The 22,404-nt window shown below is 40.7% G+C and overlaps 1 protein-coding gene across 7 annotated transcripts in view; it reads left to right on the forward strand.

The window, feature by feature from the left end:
- LOC136420672 (dual specificity calcium/calmodulin-dependent 3',5'-cyclic nucleotide phosphodiesterase 1A-like) overlaps positions 1-22,404 on the forward strand; it is a 62,551-nt gene that overhangs the window by 28,080 nt on the left and 12,067 nt on the right. For 2 of the 7 annotated variants that reach the window (XM_066407736.1, XM_066407737.1), the window contains exons 2-6: positions 3,048-3,116; positions 15,722-15,805; positions 17,801-17,957; positions 19,018-19,134; positions 20,527-20,586. In XM_066407736.1, the coding sequence (XP_066263833.1) occupies positions 3,048-3,116; positions 15,722-15,805; positions 17,801-17,957; positions 19,018-19,134; positions 20,527-20,586 (487 nt within the window). Of the gene's footprint in view, positions 1-3,047; positions 3,117-12,733; positions 13,783-15,721; positions 15,806-17,800; positions 17,958-19,017; positions 19,135-20,526; positions 20,587-22,404 lie in introns of those variants that run through there. The other 5 variants (XM_066407732.1, XM_066407733.1, XM_066407734.1 and 2 more) reach the window with 3 other exon arrangements.

Genomic DNA, 22,404 nt, shown 5'->3' on the forward strand with positions numbered 1-22,404 from the left:
TCTAAGTTAACTAAGGTTGACTATGGTTGGGTTTGACTTCTTCTTTGAAGGCGCAGTGGAAAATGAAGAGACCCACGTTTTGTATCGTAAGTGGGTTTGTTGATTTTAGTAGTTATACGGATTTTTGTAAGCTATTCAAATGGTGAAAGCTAGGGGAATTAACGGAAGCAATAATAATACAGCTCGTTAAAGATATCTTATTAGAAAGATCCAAGAATAGTTACCTTTTATGTTTACAACATATCGAATGTGCAACTAGGGAACGCTGATACATTTTATGTATAAAAAGCTTGAATAGAGCAAAGGCTCCTAACCAAATCGTCATTCAAAAGGGCAGGTCCAATAACAATACAACAATCTGACCAATGCCGGCATCAAAGAAAGGTCAGACTGCAACGATCTTCTTTCTGTGTCCAGAATCAAGAGAAGGCGCCACGAAACCTCGACAGCCTTTGTCTATGATCAGACTATCAAAGAGACAAAAATGCCAGGTTTGTTTGTAACGCAATTAGAATGGGAAATTAATCAGTAGTATTCCCAAGTGCAGGTTTCCAATTTATTGACAGAATTACCATGAGCAACCTCTTTATTCAAACACACTAAAGGAAATGAACGACAGTGCCGCACTACAGCGATACGCTTACATTAGTGGCACGCATGTACTTAGAAACATGACTTTTTGCGGTCAGGTTTTCCTGATGTTGAAGTATTGCCTTCTCAACGTGACGCATAAAAATAACAGGCCTCCTACGTTGTTTTTCGCTCAAGAAGACCACTAGTCTCAAAGGCAGTGACCTAGCTAGCCTTCTATTAACTTGGGGACCTCACAAATGCACTATTAAGAGGAAACAAGTATACATATGGAACAGGCCCTCCCATCTTGGCTCCTTGATGTAATGAATCTCAAGCAACGGAAATGCATTTGGGAGGTCGTCACCTGCTAAGAGCATTTTTCTGAAGTTGCCACGTACATCACTCAATGACACTTAACTTAGATTCCAGCAACTTGTAACATTTGGCCCTATGCAATTGCATGGGTAGAGAAGTTAAGAACATGTCGCTGGTGGTAGAGCTTTTAACAGATGTCTTACTGTTGATGTCAGAGGTAGTGAGAGTGTACGGAATGGCAATACAGGTAATTTACTTTCCCGATAGATTTTATAACCGCCTGGGTGTTGTTACTGTCGACACGTCCAAGTTAGAATTAAGAGAAAGTTAACTCTATGGATCAACTGGTACAATAAGACTCAATAGAGCTAGGTTTGCACTAACCCCCAAAATACAAACAGTACACACATCAGGGCAGAAACTTGGCTCTATCAAAAGCCGGATGCACAGGGCAATCAATACTGACTAGTTCACAGTGCACTGAAGCTAGGTGTTACTGCTAACAATGCAGTCCCAAACGTAAAGTATTGTTACACTAAAAAAGATACTGTTATGCAACGATGGTGAGATGGTGCATTGTCACCAGTAACACCTAGCCTCAGTGCACTGTGAACTATATTGCCCTGATGAAGTTAACAGATAGTCATCGAAACGTCGGCTCTTGTAAAATACTTGGTTGTGAATGAAAGAACCTTGCTATTCAGTACAAACAGGATGTTTTATGATGTGCGGTATGGATGTCTTGTATGTCTCTTGGGGCTCAACCAATCTCATTTCCTGCGTGCTTAGCCACTTAAACAGAAAGGAAATAGGTCTGGCGGTCGTCTATCAAGAACCTGAGGAAATAAGGCGTACCGTAATGTAATTTTTCACGTCTTTAATAGAAATCTAATAATGCTTGTGGGCAGTATGGTGATGTTTCTAGTCTCAATTCATGGTCAGAATGGTTGAGTGCGAGAACTATGATAGCATATCGGTAGCTTTATCTAACATCTTGTACGGAGGTAATAGATAACAGTATACGTAGTTCAAAATAACCTGACATGATTATAATTCAGGATATAACTCGTTAGGAAATACTCTTATTGGTTAACCAATTCTGTGCAAGCTGTAAATTTGTCGCTTGATTATATAACTCCCACCCCTTCAGTATGCGTAGTTCAAAATAACCTAAAAATTATTATAGTGCAGGATATAACTCATCAGAAAATACTCTTATTGGTTTATCAATTCTGTATAAGCCGAATATTTGTTATTTGATTATATAACTCCCACCCGTTCGCAGATACATTATGTGTTGCGCTATTGCATACATTCGTATGTGAGCATGTGCCTGTAAACTATACTCTTATACTATAAAATACTCTTATTGGTATATCAATTTTGTATAAGCCGTGAATTTGTCGCTTGATTATATAACTCCCACCCGTTCTCAGATACATTATGTGTTGCGCTATTGCATTCGTATGTGAGCATTTGCCTGTAAACTATACGTCTTCACTCTAATACAAAAATCAGACGGATTAATGCACCTGATTGAGATGATACATCGCCAGCCTTTCCAAGGCACTTACTTATAAGCTGAGGCTTATACCGAAAGTAATGATGCTGTCACGACTAGCAACGGTCGATTTAACACATAGCATAGCAGACTTAATGCTGAGATATTGGCTGCCAACTCAACATTCCCTACAGGCTACTCTGTCAAAAAGCTATGGGAAGATATAGAAAATAATAACGCTGCAGTACAATTTAACTTGTGCGTCCGACGCTCATATAATCAAAAGATAGCTCGGATGCTACAAATGTTATAATGAAACTGTATGCCAACATGCTCTGCCGACTATGTGTGATTAATTACTTCAAATACCTGTCTGAAGTTTGTTTCTTGGATTCGTTTTACTTATTCATGAGAAGCTCAAAAATCGGCCTGCAGGGCACTTTTCATTGAGGTCATGGGGGGGGCAGACAAAATATAACATAGATACAAATTATATGATCACATTGAAATATGATCATCATCTCAAACATGTATATATAGAAATAATACAGCAGGAAATTCTAGAGCCGGATCCATGTTTTCTAGCGAACTTGATCAACATGTGTATCTAACGTATGATGTAACAGAAACGTTTATTCTTCTTTGGGTCCCAATGCAGATGCTGTCCGAGGCCAGTCCAGAAACCAGAGACAGCACATAGGTAGCTTAAAACCGACACCCTCCACAGGTTAGTTATGGCACCCAGCCTTCTTACCAGGCTTAGCGGCTGGGCTCTTTTGTGGCTTTTCATGGACTGTTTTCTGTTTGTATATCAGTTTTTGGGAGGCTGTCAGAAACTTGGCTCTATCAAAAGACGGATGCACAATCAGAAAACAGTACATAGTAAGCAGCAAAATGAGAGAATTCAGTCACGAAGCCTGCAGGATGCTACTCACACAGAATTACTTGACCCTCGGTTTACGTACACGCAAATCAACAGCCTTTGATATCTGGCACACGTCCTGACATGTGTAGACACCCTACATTCACGATAACACACCGCATACGTCGACTTATTTATGCTGTTGTCTCTCTGTAAGAAGTCTTTGTTTTCTGTCTAGGTGTTTGTTTCTGTTGGTATGTGTCCGCATTCATTTAACTACAAAGTCAGTAGAGTGGCAGGAATGAAGTGAGTTGGAAGATGACAGCAAAATTTAGGCTTGCCGGAGTGGCAGGAAGTACAGGTCAGACATGGTCAGAGATGCCGGTCCAGGTCATGGGTCAATGACAGAGGCTACTTACTCACGAGAGGTGTTGTTTTTCAGTCTGTTTGTGTTTTCGTGCTTATATATTTTTCATATGCTACTCACGTTCACCGTAGAGTAACAGGAAATTAGGCACATGCAATGTTGCTTGAAACCTTATTTGCAGAAGTAAGGAACTGCAATCAACAAGGCATACGAGAAACTCTAAAAATAATTTACGGAGGCGCGAGAGCTTGTCATGTGTCAGCACGCATATTGTCTGCACCATCGTCTCTAGCATGTATCTAAGCAACGAGATGAAGAAAAACCGGATAACAAGCCATTACCACCTGTTCGTTTCATCACGATGAAGAGAAAATACTAAGAGCTCCACAAACAAGTATATCCGATGAAGCACGATTCTTTGACATGTTTTTCCGCAACCTATGAGCGTTTCATGTACAAAGTCTTCCTTGCACAATATGTTGACCTTGCAAGCCCGCAGTACTCACATCGAATTCTTGTCTCACGCATCACGATAATCACGTGGATTCCATACTTAATCCCGTGCATTACGACTCTTAACTACTTCAGAAACGCGCCTTCAACAGTAAAGTGCGTACACAAACGTACATTGATTGACGACTTTCATGTACTTGCTCCTCACGCGTGTGGGGTTGAATATGGAACACTGTTACACTTTCAAACTTGTGAACGCTGGTACAGTAGCTTTTGCCGACAACATGAGGGTTTCTAGAGACAAAGATATTTAAAGTTAGGGCCCGAAAATCGGATTTTGAAAGTCAATTCATTTAGTCATTACTATACATGATTAGTTCCAACAACACTATCACAATGTATAGCGACGTCCAGAAAAAATACGACGTCGTTTTGATTTGAGAACAGAAAATAGTTGCCAGGGTTTTTGTAGGCTTGCGAAACTAAGGGAATCATCGCACGGCACGTTTTTGTGCGGTTTAAAAATGCTCAAAGTATGAAGTTATTACGCAAATGTGCTGAATAGTGTTAGTAAATGTCACTACCATAAATATTTCAACATTGTTTCTATTTCCATATATTGGACCCTAATATTACTTGGTTGCCTTTAAAAACTAAATATATCACTCAAATCTATAACATATATGGTAGTGCAATAAAATGACCGACAATATTTCATTTCTTGCAACTGCATGATGAATCAAGTGACGCCAGTAACACTTGAATACATATTGGCTATGCTCAATTTTCATAATAATGTATTGTACTGGCTTGATCAATTCCTTAGTTTCAATATTCATGTTACTTCAGCGCATAATATTGTGCACGTGAGATGCGCGAGATTGTTTATCTATTAGCATATCTATTGGCAACTTCTATCTGGTTGAACGTATGTATTTAACGGAAAAGATATGTTATCTTTTAAGCGTAAAAAGATTAGCTTTAACATTGGTTATGTAAAATAATTCATAGTAACATCCTTTGGGCAACCTCTTCCACGTTGAATATATGTATCTAAAGCAAGATATTCCAGGTGTAGAACGATTAGCTTCAACCTAGTTATGTATGGTGATTAAAGATGTGATGCCAGGGGCAAGATACGCTATCCTGTTAGTGAAAAGGAGTACCTAGGAATTCATGTAAAATTTAACAACCCAAGGTAACAACGTTTGGGCAATATCTACCACGTCGAACGTTCATCTACATTATGTCTTTTAGAGACAAGTCAGAGGGACTGGCTCTATGTCAGAAATGGTTAACACTTCATCAATAAGAACCGAAGGTTGAAAGTCGTTCTAGGATCCGTGTCAGTATTATGTTGAAAAGTTATTTGCTGTGTAACATGGCTATGTGCCAGAATATCTTCCTATTCTGATGAAGAAGTAGCGAAGGATTTGTGGTTGGAATATCAGTCAAACGGCGTACGGCGCTACTCTAGACACTTTGTTGTCGACCTGCCAATTCAGTTCTCCGCAAAATGATAACAGTAATAGATGTATCTCTACACAAAACAAATTTGATAGCAACCCATTAGTTGTAGGTATTAATGACACTCGTGACATGGACATATAATATCCAATTGCCGAAAATGAATTCCACGTCTGTCAAGACGTCCGTGATGAGCTTGCCAATGCCAACGCAAACCCTTCCCACCGCCTTATCTAGGATAAAGTTTTATTTTCCAGCATTATCTTTATACTTTACTCTGACAGTTTCGGCGAAGTAATGGACATCCATTACAGAGATGGCAGCAGACATCAAAGACGACTCAATACGTTTTTGCAATTGCTTCCTTCAGATCATGGATCTGGTTGAAGAGTTGATAGCCTTCTTGGAGTGATTCTAAAGTCAATTATAGTCTAACTGTAGCTCTTGAATTTGACAGATGCCCAATTTAAGCCACATCGGCGTAGTGATACGCCAAAAGATAATCCTATGAACCTGTTACAACTGACACTCACATTCTGTATAATCACCTTTCGTGCTACCTTAAGGTCAAGCTTTATACAATAAGGAGGATAAAACCAAACTCCATCGTCGTCAATATGTCAGAGCTTCAGGGTTAAAAAGGAATAAATACCTTATTGCTTTATTTAGCGCTGAAATCGACGGGGATGCGAATGTCGTAATTGTGATTCGGTCAAGGGTAACTGCCCATTGCTTCTGACAGACTTCGAAGGGCGTGGTCATCTTGAAATCAACTAAGTCGCTCATAGAATTTGGACAACGAATTGAGATATTTCAGTCTCAAATATATATGTGCCTCTATATTTGTGCCAGATTACAAGAATGAACATGCTACGATAATAATGGTATTACTTTCTGACTTACCCTTGTATACAGTCGAAAAGTGTTAAACAATTGGCAACGATAGAATCCTATGAAGATGCCTGCGGCGGTGCAAGGGTGCGTAGTACATATGCATAGAAGTTGTCACGACTAACAAATCCCAGTCAAAAGTTAACAATTGAAGGACCACATGGTTTATAGGCCTACTCAAACAAACACTTATTGGCTGAGGAGAGCATAGTTTTCGGTCTGTCAGTCTTGTGGTGATTGGAAATAATGGCCTCAAATCATGTCAAGCCTTTTGGTGGTCTAAAGCAAGTCTGAAAGTGCTACCAGCCTTTTGAGCGGTCTATGCGTTAAGCTGTCGTGTCGGCCAAGGATTTGAAGCAAACCCTGCACAGCGGTGCACGATTGCGCAGGCGCAGTAGCTTCGCACACAGATTACGCATGCCGAACCTGGCGTGTTACACCATAGTACGGTTTACCGGCAATGCGATACAAAATGAAATATTAAAAGGGATCGATGAAGACATGCTTTCCCGGCACCAGGGACAATTTTATCCCAGCCCCAATTCTTTCCGACTCAAATCGATGAACAGGGTATTGCTGCAGGTAATAGACTGTGGAGCCCAACGCCATTTCCAGACTCGAGTATGCAGTCTGGCACTAAGCCCCCGGTACTTAACTCCCTTTGATTGATGTTACATGCACTTGGCAAAGTAGAAGTTGCAGCATCGCCTATCTTTATATTAGCATGCAATAAATTTCAGCTACTTTGATATAATATTACTCCGAGTACAGATGACTGTATGGTTGTATATATCAAATATCAACATGCCAAATGTTTCATCATACAAGTTATCAAACTAAGAAGCATCATCATATTTTTTCTACATCAGTACAATGAATAATGTGATTTATCATAAATCCATTTTAAGCTGCCATGTAGAAACTTTGATCGCCATACAAGCAATCAAACTAAGAAGCATTGTCATCTTTTTTTTCTACATCAGTGCAATTCATAATGTGATTATAAGTCCATTATAAATTAGGTTGTAGGGGCTTTGATCGTTCATGGTTTCATCATACAAGCTATCAAACTAACTAGAACTGTAATATTTTCTCTACATCAGTGCAATGTTACACAATGCATAATGTGATGAATTATAAGTCCATTATGAATTGCCATGTGGGAATTTTGAACGTTCATGGTTTGTCATATTTCTTTTACATCAGTGAAATACATAATGTGATTTATCATAAATCCATTATAAGTTGCCATGTAGGCACTTTGATCGTTCATGGTGAAGATATATCATTAAACAATGTCCTCACGGACAGCAGACATGTTTGAATCTTCCCATTTCAGGAAGAAAAAGCCCTTGGAACATGGATGTGATTACTTACCTTCCACCCACTGGCTACTACTTCCCCATCCAATTTCATTATCAAGTTCACCCCTATGCCTCTATCACGCCCTGACCTTCAAGGTCCTTTGTGTGACCTCATCAAAGTATAAGACTTTCAATGTCGGCGCCTGAACAACGGTGATCAATTATTTGATACCCGAAAGGAATACAACAAGATCACATCAGGATGATACCATCAATTACGTGTCCAATAATGCGGTATCTGGAAAGGCCGTAAGCAAATTGCGAACTGCGGTAGTGGGGAGGGGGGTGATAAATTAGTCAGCGGCTTACTTGTGACTCGCAAGGGTTGATAGTATTGGCTCTACGACAATTGATTGATACGTACTGAATAGCAGAAGGCTGTTTTATGTATGGCTGAAAATACATAGAATTTGGGGAATACTGTAAATGCAGAAATGTTCACGGTGGTTTTATGTTCGCGGTTTTCGCGGTGACCGTTTTACCGCGAACTTAAAACCACCGCAGATAGTTATGTCCAATCTGTAGCAGTATGTGACTATAGCGCTACAGCGAACTTAAAACCACCGCAAACACTCCATTTTCGCCTTAAGGCAAAATAAAAACCACTCGAATTTAAATGCATTTACACCACGGTGAAGTAACGAGCAGTTATTGCGGAATGCAGATACATGCAACAAGATTCTTAAGATTTCGTTGGAACCTCTTTAGCCTGGAGCTCTGTAGGCGTCGGAGATAAGACGTGTAAATCTTCCCGCGTCTTGTCGTGTCTCCTTTTTCTACGTAAGACGTGCCCGCCTCAGGTCAAGAACACTGCACGACTTCACACATGTATGATTTCTTTTCGCGCAGTGTTCTTAACAACCCTTAAGCTGCCAGTCCCGACTTAATTAGGGATACAGAAATATGCCTTGTGTGCTGGACCCTGTTATAACCGGGATAGGGAATTCCACAGAACAAAACAGCTTTGCGTGCGTGTAGCGCGCGAAGCCGGGAAGTTAGGGGAGTTAGCGCTGCCGGGTGTTTCGCGGGTTTCGTGAGGGAGGTCAGGGGTCAAACATTTTTGATTTTTACTTGGCTAAAAAACCTGGCAGCTTAAGGGTTAAAAGACACATATACAGGTCCTAATACAGTCATGGGATGAAGGAGCTTCGGGCATGAGTCTCAAGCGTCAATCCCCTGCACATAAAAGAACCCAACACACTTATCGAGAAGAGTAGGGGTGACCCGGTGTGCTTGGTCAAAAACGCAAGCCGTGACGAAGCCGCATTGCACTACCACTACCTACTTGAAAAAGCATCATGCTTCACCTTAATGGAAGATGACTGCTTTACCTTTTGTTTTTTACAAGTCATGGGACAAAATTCAGCCCAGACTTGTGAAATTTCTACTTTTATAGAGACAGATGATTGCATACTATATGCAAGACAGTGTTATCTACTCTGAGGAAGTATGCATCGACCCTGTTGTATCCTAAAACCGCTCCCCATCCCAAAGCCTCTCTGAAGCAGCTTTGGGATATCCCAAACACGTCGCAAGCCAAGACTGCAGGTTTGGGATATCCCAAAATGTTGTCGACGATCTTGTATGGCGACATTTTCGGATAGTACAGACCCCTTTCAATTCACTTATCTCTTCATCTCTCCATCAACTTGCACGGATTGTTTACATTCTAAGTAACATTTCGCATAGTCATTAAACTTTGATAATTCATTGTAATAGTATCAGTGGTTATTCTATTACATGTGACCTCTAAGGGACATTTACTTTATGTAAGTGTAAATATTAATTACGCTAATGGATTAGGTACCGTCCAACCGTGCATAGTTCAAATTAACGTCTTCAATTACCCCCCGATAATCCCCAGTGTAGCCGTTACCTTATCTATTGTCACTTTTCGTTCGGTAGACTGTATGCAGAAAGTGCATGATGGCGAGATAAAGGTAGCAGGCACGTGCCTTTTTCATGGTAGCTAACGTGCTTAACGTTATCTAATTACCCCGTGATACGGAGGGTCGGTAGTCACTTGGTGTGTGTTTGTGAGGGTCTTGTCTTCCCACACTTACCATTTGGATGCTAGGTACGAGGACGATAACAGGAAGTTGGATCAAAAGTGATAGAAGATAACCTCAAAGATCGGATGCAGGAAGTGGCAGATCAGAGTTTGTAGGACTACTCATAAACCAAACATGGCAGAAAGTCAACAGAAGAGGCTACTTATATACCGGAGTATAGTCAACTTCTTTCCGCTCCTTTGTAGATGTGGAAACAGATTATGTCTAATTGCATAAAAAATACATATTTACTGTTGAATTTAGATATACGAAGTATGGTCATTTTTCTTTGATACAGTTAGAATATGAGACCGCAGTTTGGGACCGCACAGTTATGTCATCCCGTGTTTGTGTACATATGTAAATAATTTGCGTTTGGGATTGCATCTCATAAATATGTATAAGCAGCAACACCTGTGCTGCATTGCTATGTGAACCAGTAAGGATTGCCTTGAAGAAGGTGACAGATGGTCAACGAAACGTCGGTGGAATAAATCTCTTGTTGTGAAAAAAGAGTATTTTTCATTCAGTTAGAATATGAAGTGGGACAAGTACGCCAACATATGATGTGTTTAGTATGCACTTTCGTGCGTTTCTCGACCCGTGTATGTGACCTCATGCCTTGCAAACCTTTCACAGTTGACATCTCCCACAGTTTGACCCTTTTTCGAACACGTATTGAATAACGTGTTTGCGTACCTCTTGTGCAAGCTCTGGAAGACAAGAGCAAAGCTCGCAATCACGAATCCACCCGTGCGTTGATCCGTCTACCACAAAACATTACAAACTGGAAATGGCGCCCTGAAGAAAGTCTTGTGCTCAGTAACCTGCAGATCTTTGTGTCTGTTTAAGCGTGGCATTATACGTAAGACTAGTCTGTCAGAAATTGCTTGTTGTGACGTCAAGAGGATGTACGTGTGAGTGAAATGCACCCTTAGTACTAAAGGGCGGTAAGGCCCTCCCTAGGGCGGTTATTACCAGATTCTAGTGTCTACTTTTACCATCAACAACGTCACCTGCCGAGTAAAGGTTAGAAGGGTTACCATATAGGTTGACCCCACTCTTTTAGCTGTGGATTTTACAATGGCAAGGGGCAATGGTTTTCAGATACCGGGCGAAGTGTCAAGTAGGCATATGTGTAGTTATATTTCTCTCGGCTGCCAAGAGCTTTAGAGATATTGGTTGAACATGAGTTAAGGGAGGAACAGCGATAGATGGAACAGAGAATTCGAAGGTCACGCGCCCGTCTCTGATACGGTGGAATCGAAGGTTATTTGAAGTATCTGCTAGCTGACCTGAAAAGCAATTCTCCGTATAAATGTGCAGCCGTTATAAAGAGATACTAACAAACGGCCCAGTCTGATAATTATAACAACAAAAACAAGAGCCTGCTCTGTTTTTACTGGTGACCAACTTATATACATTTGTTTTCACTCTTAGGATACATATTGTTCAAGTGGTATCTTGTTTATTCCAAATGGACACTGATGAATATAAGCTATATGCTTGAGGAGTGTTTGAATGGCTTTGTTACAGTACAGGGATCCTGTGTGCTATGCCTACGAATAACGTATGTAGACAGCGTGCGCACTCTACAGAGCGCCAGTTGTAAGTGCTCTTATTCAGTTGATGTATGGCAGCTTGAATGTTGATTTGGGAATAAGCAGTCTCCTAGGCCACGACCCTGAGGGCCTACGGTTCTTGGCAAGTCGTAATGCGAAGTCAACGATTTTCACTCAACTGAACGATTGTATCACTCAAGGTGCTAAAAGAATTATCAGAGGTACTACATAGTCAGAGGTTTGTGAATGTTTAAGCGGAAAATTAAAGTTACGACATTGCCGTTTGAAACGTCAGTTTCAGATTAATGTAGATGTTAATTCAGTAACGTATTGAGAACTACGACCAATGCTATAAACGTGATGAATAATTTCGATATATGCAAATGTATTGAAAAAAATTATTGTAAAATTCTGGTCCTTCTATCGTCTTTCTAAAGTACGGAGTCATAGTGAATGCCCTGTGAGTTTGGAGCAACACAAATGTTCATTTTGCTGGTCTATAGTACAATGGAGACACCTAACGGCCTACTGTCAAACTACATAGTGTTTTTCTTTGGTTCATGTGTGTGTGTGTGTGGGGGGGGGGGGGGGTAGAACTAAAAATGAAGCGAAATGTAGCAACTCTCAAGATTTAACGGATGCTGTTTTGTGGCTTTATCAATTGCAAAAATTACTGATTTGTTCCAATAAAGCAATCAACACGATGAATATGGTAGTTGTTGGATTTGCATTGAATAATAATAGTTTTAAATGCATCTCATTATGTATAAGCAGCAACACCTGTGCTGCATTACTATGTGAACCAGTCAGAATTGCCTTGAAGAAGGTGACAGATAGATGGTAATCGAAACGTCGGTGGAATAAATCTCTTAGTTGTGTAAAAAGAGTATTTCTATTCAGTGACTTACCAACCTGATGAAACTATTCACAGAGTAATAGTTCTACATTGAGGCCCGATTTCGATTAGCGCTTCCATATAACACTGCTATGCTTTACGCATCTATACATTTGTAAACCATGCGTCTCAAAATAAAAGGCAACTCTACTTGGACAAAGACAGTGGACGTAGAGGTCACTTGTAAATGTCCATGTCATTAGAGCAGCGTCCGGCAGCACATCACTATCACAAGAATAACAATCAGCCATTCAGCACTGTTGTCTGAGTACGCCGTTATTAATGACGGTTACCATGGAGACACAATTAGGGGACATTTTCTCATCGTACACGAGTAAGAGCCGGCTAAACGAATGCTTTTAAGCGAATATGACCTCAAATGGGACGGGAATGAGCGAGGTCGACAAGCCTTACCAGATGAAGCAGCAAGCGCAGTGTTGGAGGCATGGAGGTTTTTTTCCCTTCGACATAGTTTTATGAAGCATTCAGATCTACGGAACTGATGCAGACTTTATACCCTCAAAGGTTTGTTACTGGATAACTGGATACGCAGTGCAGGCTGTTAACACGTTTTGAGCCTCATAAAAGCTGGTCGCATTTCAGAACAGGAACGGCATCTATCAGATGAAGACTGTGCGAATCATCGCGGCCATCACAGTAACGACGGGACCCTCTACATGCAATTTGGCTAGGACGGGCAAAGCCACAAGAACGGCTATTCGACCGCATTAACCAAGGGAGCCAATGGAAGTCGTATGTGGCTTAGAGTTGGAATTCGGCAAGGAGTTTGCGAAGTCTGCCTTTGACGGGTGTAGGTACACGCTTTTGAAGCTTTAAGTTTCACGAGGACATGCTGAAAAGCCGTGCAAAATTCGACACAAAAAGGACTTCTCTGACTGAACCCCTTCTTACGCGGGAAGACTTGAGAAGAGCATGTTACATTCTTTATAAGCTGGCAATCGTGAACCAGCTCTGTTAAAATTGTTAACTGGATTCTAGATTGTTGTACTTTCATCTGGGAGGTTCGAGTTTTATTGAGGGTGCTGTGCGCCATCTTTGTTCCGCCATGTTTTCGAGCTTCTACGAGTTCCTGTTGTTCCTCTATGACGTAGCAATAGTCTGCATCATGGTGCTGTGTGTAATCTACATCAATTACGTGATCATAACGCGTTGGATCCCCATTATGATTGGATTTGCATGGGGATTGGTACAGACCTATCTCCCGCCACACATATCAAGGAAAGGTGACATCATTCTCACTCAAATCGAAACGGATTACTACGCGTTCATTGATTGGTTCGAGGGTTTGAGGTACAGCTTCAGAGAGTGGTGGTATCGCGAGCCGGTGGTGGACCCTGTAGATGAAGACTCTGGGGAGGAGAGGAGACGAAGTTCCGTGGACCTGTCACTCATAACGGCCATGCTCACGACGTCACAAACGGCCACGGATAAGGAAAATGGCGGCCAAACGATCGAGAAAGGTACCGTTCCAAACAGGCTTGCACAGAAATATTTACCAACATCAAACCATTAATCGTGTAGTCTACAAATTGGGCTTTAATGCCATTTGAAATTAACATGCAAAATAGTAGAGCATTCAAATGTAGCTTGCATAAAATTATTAATTTTGAGTACCAGTGCCATTCCCACTTTACATGGGATTCGTACGCATGGGTGGCAGACTGACAGGTATAGTGGCAAATAGATGAATGCTACCCATCATTTACCTATCAATCGCTGGGATGAGGTCGTGTAAGAGTTTGAATTAACGCCAAATAAGGCAATGAATAACCTTTATTGCAGAAATGTCCTTACACGAAATATATCACAGAAACATATTGTTTTATACACTTTATACAGTAAAATGGTAATACTTGTACGATAATTAGTGCATGTAATCACTGCCAACTTGACTTTGGAAAAATAGCCACATTATCAGCCATTACACTTTTAAGCATTTGGGAAAGAGTATGGTATTTTAACACACACCACTATCAGTAGACTAGCCCCCTGCTGTAGTGACTTGCACACAGTTGTGTGGCCCAGGGCTGCCGAAACGGAGATAGGCTCCGCCTTATGCACCGTCTGGTGCGGGGAGGACTTAAACTTTAACACTTTCAAGCTAATCTCCAAGCAGATCTATCGGTGGGAAGGCAGTGTCAATAAGGCACACCAGTCTCCGATGGCTTTGGATACTAGTTGTCCCTTTTGATACTGTCTTGCCACCGATAGATCTGCTTGGAGATTACTCTCAAGCCACTAACTCATACTGCAAAGCTGCGCAATAGCGAATCCAAAATCTGCCCAATGATCGACGGTGTACTGCCTTGAGCAATGTTTAGCAAAGCTTGTTATCTAGTCACCCATTCTGATTCTATTCAATTTGTAAATTCAATTATGATAACAAAGGATGCTGTCATAAAAACACCTAAAGTAAAAAATCCGAGGACCAGTTACAGTTTGCTCACTTCAAATCAGAAAAAAAGGTCTTTACTAAATCTAAATGATTCATAACACGTAAATACACGTCAAGCATTCTTATATCATACATAAAGTATATTTTAATGATACGTTCCAGGTGATGCAAAGATAAGCAAGGTAACAGTTACTCAAGCAACTGGATACAATCTAGAATCTAGAATTTCCCATTTTCATACGTAGCTTATCAACTGTTACCTTGCGCATATCTTAATGGACAATGTAACCTTTACGCATACTTTAAGGTGTACTAAAATATTGGATGTCACGTAGTGATTTATTTATTTATTAATCTTTAGGGTAGTCCCTTCAGTTAACAGTAACTGATTTCCAAGGGAGCCCTTACATTACAGTTATAAATAAAGGTGATAACATAAAATGATGATTCAACAAAGGAGTAAATACAGGACAAGTCAATACGTCAAACAATAGCACTGAAATCATTAAACAAAAGCAAACAAATGATGTTGAGAGGTCAGAGGTCAGAGTGATTTCTTCTGGGTTTTCGTTCCTCTACCGAAAACCAAGTGGGACTTGTGCTCGAAAAGGTCGCCTCATTTTTGATGTTTGACCGGAAGAGCCAGCCAATTAAGAATCTCTCCGGGGTCAAAAGCGACATCAAACGCTCTTCTGGGCTCCCGAGTCTGCGATTTTCAGCCCGACTACACGTCCCTGCTCACCTAGTTAAAGATGAACATATGACTAATTGGCTTACCGGCGTATTGAATCAACACCTCCGCTCTACCTGTAGGCGTAGTTTTGATGTCATCTGAATGCTAAGATACACATCTGCATCCTATTGAAAGACCATATATGCTTTACAATGACGTCATATGCCCAGGGAATCTATCATATGCAGTAAACATATGTGGACATGCGTCTCGACGACCTTTCATCAATGTGATTGAATCAATAACGCTTTATAAAATCTGTCTGTTGCAGTTGCCAACGCTGGGGAAAAGAATGCAGTTGAAAATGACACACAGGGCAGCTCTATGCAAACCCCCAAGGCTTCGTCGTCCAATGGTAAGTGCGGATACAAGACGGTTATCTGTGCAACACCTTTAATTGGCTATGTTAATCCTACACCGTTTGTTAAAGCCCTGCTGATTGGAAGATAGACAGCACAGTGGGAGGGCCATATGGTTTGGGCAGATATTGAAGTTCTTCTGATGATGACGCAGTGTCCTATTCAACAACCGGGCACGTTTGTGTTTCAGTGAATTTAGAGCTCTTTTGATCGCCGTTTCTCGCGCGGTATCGGTAATTAGATTATCTGATAAAGCCGGTCTGGTATGACGCAGGTAACGGATAAATAATTCCAGTCTCACGAATCTAATCGTTCTTGCTGAGGTGACGCCAGTAAACTCAGGCTGAAATGGAGAATTCGCAAGACCGGTCTCCAAGGTCTCATCATCTACGTGCTCTTCGTACGAGACGACAAAGAGAGTTTCGTCGGAAATCTTCCATATATGAGGAAAAAACGATAGAATTCTTTTCGCCCGGTCACTTGGTTGGGGCAGCCAATCATGTGTTTTGTATGGGAAGGCGGTTCGCGACGGCCTTTCAGGGGTTTGAACGGAGTGCCATCACCAGACATTGGAGTAAGTATTCGTGCTGTTTACGTGTACTCATAAGCAGTGCTTTGAGTCAAATCATCACAATAGATTATCAGGCAGCTGACATTGTATTTGCGGATAAATTGTAAGTACTGTAGTTAAAGTTGGTGTTGGTAGACTGAAGGAAGAATCAAATGTAGAGGTCTTTAAAAACATGCTGAAACAGCATCAAAGGACATTGCCTCCAGGCATGACCAATTGGCATTAGAGAAGAAAGGGGTCGGCATCTGGCCTGAGCACGTAGTTTACGTAGGCAGGCAGGATGGTGTTCAAAAATTGTCCACGTACGAACGATTTCTATAGCCAGGACTACAGTAAACAGATCAGTTACACGGTGTACAGTGCTATCATTAGACCGTTCTAGAGGTCGTGTTGCTTTACCCTGAGATTGTCCTATGCCGTGCCACGTTATCCCTTAATAGAGTAGCAATCCTTTGAGAGGTTTATGCATATTTACGGACATGGTACAGGTGATTCGATTTACAAAACACCAGCACGAGAACTGTTTTGCATCATGGCATGGACCTCCTGTTACCACTAAACTAGATACAAGGTGGTAAGTTGATTTCTACTAAGTAAATGCAAGGAGGTGGTAAATGTATGGACAGATAATCGTTACCTTGTACAAACAACATTGTTGATACATGTTGTTGGAAAATGGTTTTTGCACGAAGCTCTTGTTACCACTAAACTAGATACATGTACAACTGGTGGTAAAATGATTTCTACTAAGATCTAGAAAATGCAAGGAGGTGGTAAATGTAAGGACAGATAATCGTTACCTTGTACAAACAACATTGTTGGTACATGTTGGTGGAAGCATTAGGCTCCTATGATTAATAGAATATTCATAAGTGGAATGACATGTTTCAATGCTCGTGATCACTCATATCAACATCGCTCTTAAAAGGGTGCATCCACTTATATCTAATTAGATATCTCATTAGGATGTGCACCGCAGTTCATGATTCAAGCCTCAGTAAAAACCGAGGCTTTGACTAAATGGTGTACTGTTCTGGTAACATCACACCGCCTATTAGTAATTAGCGAAATTCATGTTTATGCCATCTGTTCCCATGGTTTTGGAATGGGCTGGTTTTGGATTTCCGGACAAACTCATATTACCAGAGACCGTCTTAGGGATTTAAAATCGTGACTGTTGTAAATTTCAGCGAGTTTATTCACTAAATACATACCCGTTCACGTAATACGTTAATGCAAACCGCGGCATACGTCCATGTAGACTATATTCACGCAAACCAGTCCAGAAGACTGACGATTCTGGTAAGGGATTTCGTTTGCCAAAGCGTGGCATTTCCGTGTATCACGACCCGTCTCTATTTGCTAACATGACAGCTGGCCGCTGTTGATGCCTGTTGCTAATTTTCCTCACCACGAATAGAGTCCGTCTCCGGAAAAAGACTGACCCCGCGGAAAAAGGGCAGCCCGCCACGAAGACAAGGACCATCGAAGGAAGACCTGACCATGAGCCTGGAACTGAGCACGGACAACCTGCCTCCTACAGACTCATTGGAGGCGCTGGAGAAGGCCAGTAAAAGGTCAGACACCACACAAACAACTTTTCATAGCCTTGACTATATTCTATCTTTTATATACTGTAGATGCAGGAATGTTCGCGGTGATTTTATATGTTCGCGGTTTTCGCGGCGACCGTTTCCCGCGAACTTAAAACCAACGCAAACATTGTTGTCTAATACCGTACCACTATGTTACTATAGCGCTGCGGCGAACTTTTAAAAAACACCGCCAACAGTTCATTTTCCTTTTAGCGCGAAATGAAAACCACGCGAACTTGATTGCATTTACAGTAGAATACGTTATGAAGGCTCTAGAGAAGGCAAGTAAAAGGTAAAAATAAAATCTATGGCGAATTAGGAAAAGATTGAGAAAACCTGTTTTGCTGATGGTACATGTGTTTTCTAACAATATGGCTACATCGTTTATTCATTTTCAAGAGTGACGGTGCCATATTGATATGTACGGGCACTGCATGAATCAGTGCATACAATGCATAACGATGGGTAATCAAATGTACACCACTTTGCACTGTAATGAGAAAAGCGGAACTGACTCCAGTCGGTAATGATATTACTTACGCGTTTCACACACTCATAGACGTCAGTGTGTAATGTTGTTATGCCATTTACTTATGTATATTTGAATAAAATATTTGATATGATAATTTTACACAACATACATGACGGTCCGGTCAGCTGCCTCTGCTAATGAGATAGATGCTACAGTGTTTTCCATTATCTTACAAGAGATTCGTTCCATGCATGGCTGTAGTGTAGGCTGATTAATTTGTACATCCGCTCGCTAGTTGACACAAATTTCCGTCGAGCTCTTAAGTTATATAAAGACAATTCAGACTTTACAACTGGATAAGAACTTGGAGATTTGGGGGACTTTTAGTGACGCTGAAGAAGAGTGATGGATATCACTCGAAACGTCCGGAAATAAATCTCCGAGATCTTATCAAGTTGTAGGGTCTTAATTCTCTTGATATATAGTTTACCTAGATGTATAAACTTCACAAACAGCTCTTAAGTTAATTTTGATTTCCTATGACAGTTATATTTGAATTTCCGTTGCCAGGATACGGAAGATCTGCACGTTCCTGCAGTCCCGCGGAAATGTCCCAAGCAACCTTCTCAAGCGCAACCTGCACTACATCGCTGATGTACTGGAAATCGTCGCTACCGATGACGCCAGGTGACCAACCAACTACCTAACATAACCCTTAAAACATTTCGTTTTCTCCAATATTTTTTTTTACCAAATCTAAAGTAGGCAAAGAGAAATGCCGCCTACATTTGAAGAGCTGCCACGAACTGCATTGTACCCGATTCAAAAGAAGATATATCAGTTATGAGTAGCCTGATATCCAAACTCTATTATAGCTACAGACAGAAGAGCTCGGAAGCTATAATAGAGATAGATACCAGGCTATGAGGACATCTTGGTGGTCAAACGCCGTATATAGCTTGTTTTGAGTAATGAATGAAAAGACTATTTTTACACAAGCAAAAGATTTATTCCACCGACGTTTCGGTGACCATCTGTCACCTTCTTCGAGGCAATTCATACTGGTTCACATTGCCATGCAGCACAGGTGTTGCTGCTTATGTATAATGAGATGCATTCCCAAACGCAAAATATTTACATATGTACAATCACAGGAGATGACATCACTATGCGGTCCCAAACGTACAGAAGTGTAACACATACACAACTATCAGAGGGTCACCGAAACCGATGGTCACAGATGGCCACCGAAACGTCGGTGGAATAAATCTCTTGGTTGTGTAAAAAGAGTCTTTTTATTCAGTGACTTACCAACCTGATGAAACTATTCACAAATGTCTTGAGTAATGTTACGGTATACCATGGAAAGTGGCTGTTTTCAGAGAAAGTCTCACAGAACAGTGTACATGTCATGCCCGTACTGTCATGTTACTTCTTACTTTCTCGGTGTTCTCGCTCCTTCCACCACTCTGTGCACCAGTTCCACATAAACATGCACAGCTCATGTCACAAAATCGAATCAATTTTGAGTTGGTTACGTACTATATTCTTTTGTTACAAGTGACATGATAACAAATTTGTTGTGTTTTACCACTGCTTGATAAAACACGCTTTTATCCCTCCTGTTATAGTTCACCTACACATTTGCTCATACTCTGTTGTGATATCTCAATTTTGATTTTCGTTCTTGACAAACTTGCTTAAAATGTCTATGGATGTCTTTGTCAACTTCTTTCTCTTTCCAATCAATAAAGTGATCGTTTGAACATGATAGGCATTCTAAACAAATAAGTTCCAAAATATGCTTGTTTTTACTTTTAAAACAATAGACTGTGCCAGTTTTTACTTATGAAGTAAATTTAAACACATTATCATAACACATTTTTAGTAGAATTCGACTGTCACACCGTACCCAAGTGTACGTGGACTATGTTAATCTGTTTAAGTAGCTTATAACCATGGATAATGATGACTAGCCATAGGTATGTAGCTCTAAACCCTGTAAAACGTCATGTGGGTGTGATGTGTTGGTACTTACCGCATGGCGTCAGGTATGTTTTCTTTCCTACTGCCGACTAGCACTGACTCTCGAAAATCGAAAGTCCATCAGGATACAAAGAATGACCCGTCTAAGGATAGGTAATGTACAATATGATCAACATTTGCACCCCCTTCTCTTCTGTATATAGAGTGTAGAAGCGTAGGAATCAGGTTGAACATTTTACTGCAATCCCTCGCATAGCGGAAAGCGTTTTTGTTTCACCTGTCATTGCACTCAGCGAGAGATAAAAGTATAGACGTTAGTTCGCGAACGCACAAATGTATTCAGGGATATTCCATTTTGAGGCTGAATTTGTTTTTGTGGGATGGGCTACGTCCAGAAAACTCCCAGTATCAAACAGTCTATCCAAAGATTTAATCGTATTACTTTAAATATTCTACATTAACGTTTTTGATAAGGTAAAGAAAAGGCAAGGAATGCATTACTGTGTACTAAACACATGTTACATGTATGTAGCCAGACTTCTAAGATGGAATATCCTTTTAGAAGAATTTTCCTAACTCTTCTATAAAATCACATTTCTGTTCCCTATCTCTATTCCTCTCTCTTTGTATCTATCTCTCTCTCCGTGCACTATTGACCTGTCACGTAATTCATTACTCTTCAGTGTTGTCTAGTGCAGTGTTTGTATGTCTACATGCATACCTTAGCGTAGAAAATGCTGGGTTTGAATATGATATGTGGCCCAGCATTTAATGTGTAGGCTACCCATGCATGCCCCCTTCTCCGAATGCAATTGAATGGGCATTTTGAACCTTGTCAGCTGCAATGGACAGTTACATTCATATCTAGCTCAAAGTGTATACTCTTGCTTCACTAAGCGAGCGCCGTAGTATTAAAATAGAACCATTTTGACACTAGAAGCCAGAAGCAACCTTTGTGGATTAGCTTATTTCCTGTCTATGTTTCAATGCCATGTAATGCAGAGGTTTTGAAATACACAAACATTTTACAGTAATGTGTAGTTGTTTAGATGAAAGCTCAATCTTCTTTAAAGGCACCCATGAGCATTTTATGAGTCTTGAAAACTGGAAATATTCTAGTTGCTGTAATATCTATGAAATTGACATTTAATGCCACTGTTTACCACATTTGCGTGCGGATTTCTTATCAAAAGTGCTCAAAAGCGGCACAAAAATAAGCTACATGGTGATCGTTCAGTTTCACGCGCCTAGTGTAAATAGACCGATACCATAGCCCCGCCCACCTCCGTCAAAACGTAGAAATGCAAAATTAAAACAGAAAAATGCCAATATTTGACGGACATGCAGTCACCCTCTCATTGGTCGAACCGATAATTGCGATGGACAGTCAGGATAAGTCTATTAGGGCTTGGATTTTCTATCAGTTCTCACCACACAACGACATCGTATCTTTGCTACTTTAATGTCGATATGTAATGGTAAAGTGTTATTAAAAATTACTATGTGTAGGAATGACTGTAAATTGGAGGTTTTTTTCAAGTTTCAAGCCTCATATAATGCTCTGGATGCCTTTAAAGACAAGTGCTGAAGTGCTGGGAACAAGGTCCTTGCACGTTTGACTGCGCCAAGCATACAACTTACCATTTCTTTTTAAGTGGAATGAAACCATGGAGTCGCTGATGTAGGGGCAGTACTTAAGGTAGTATGGGATTTGCAAGTACGATATTTTGGTCACATCTATATTGCATTTACCGTACCGGGGCTCGAGATACTACAGCTATCTATAAATAATATTGGAAACGATTTAGAAAGCTCACATCTAAGCCAGGGGTTGTTTCCACGCACTTGTGGCACGCAGGCATTTCCCGAAGATATTATTTATTGTTTATTCGCATATATATAAAATTATAAAAAGATAAACAGAGCAAAAAGAAAACATGCAGGGGGGGGGGCGAAGCCTTGGTGATTTTT

Source organism: Branchiostoma lanceolatum, chromosome 15, assembly GCF_035083965.1.
Source record: "Branchiostoma lanceolatum isolate klBraLanc5 chromosome 15, klBraLanc5.hap2, whole genome shotgun sequence".
NCBI lineage: Eukaryota > Metazoa > Chordata > Leptocardii > Amphioxiformes > Branchiostomatidae > Branchiostoma > Branchiostoma lanceolatum.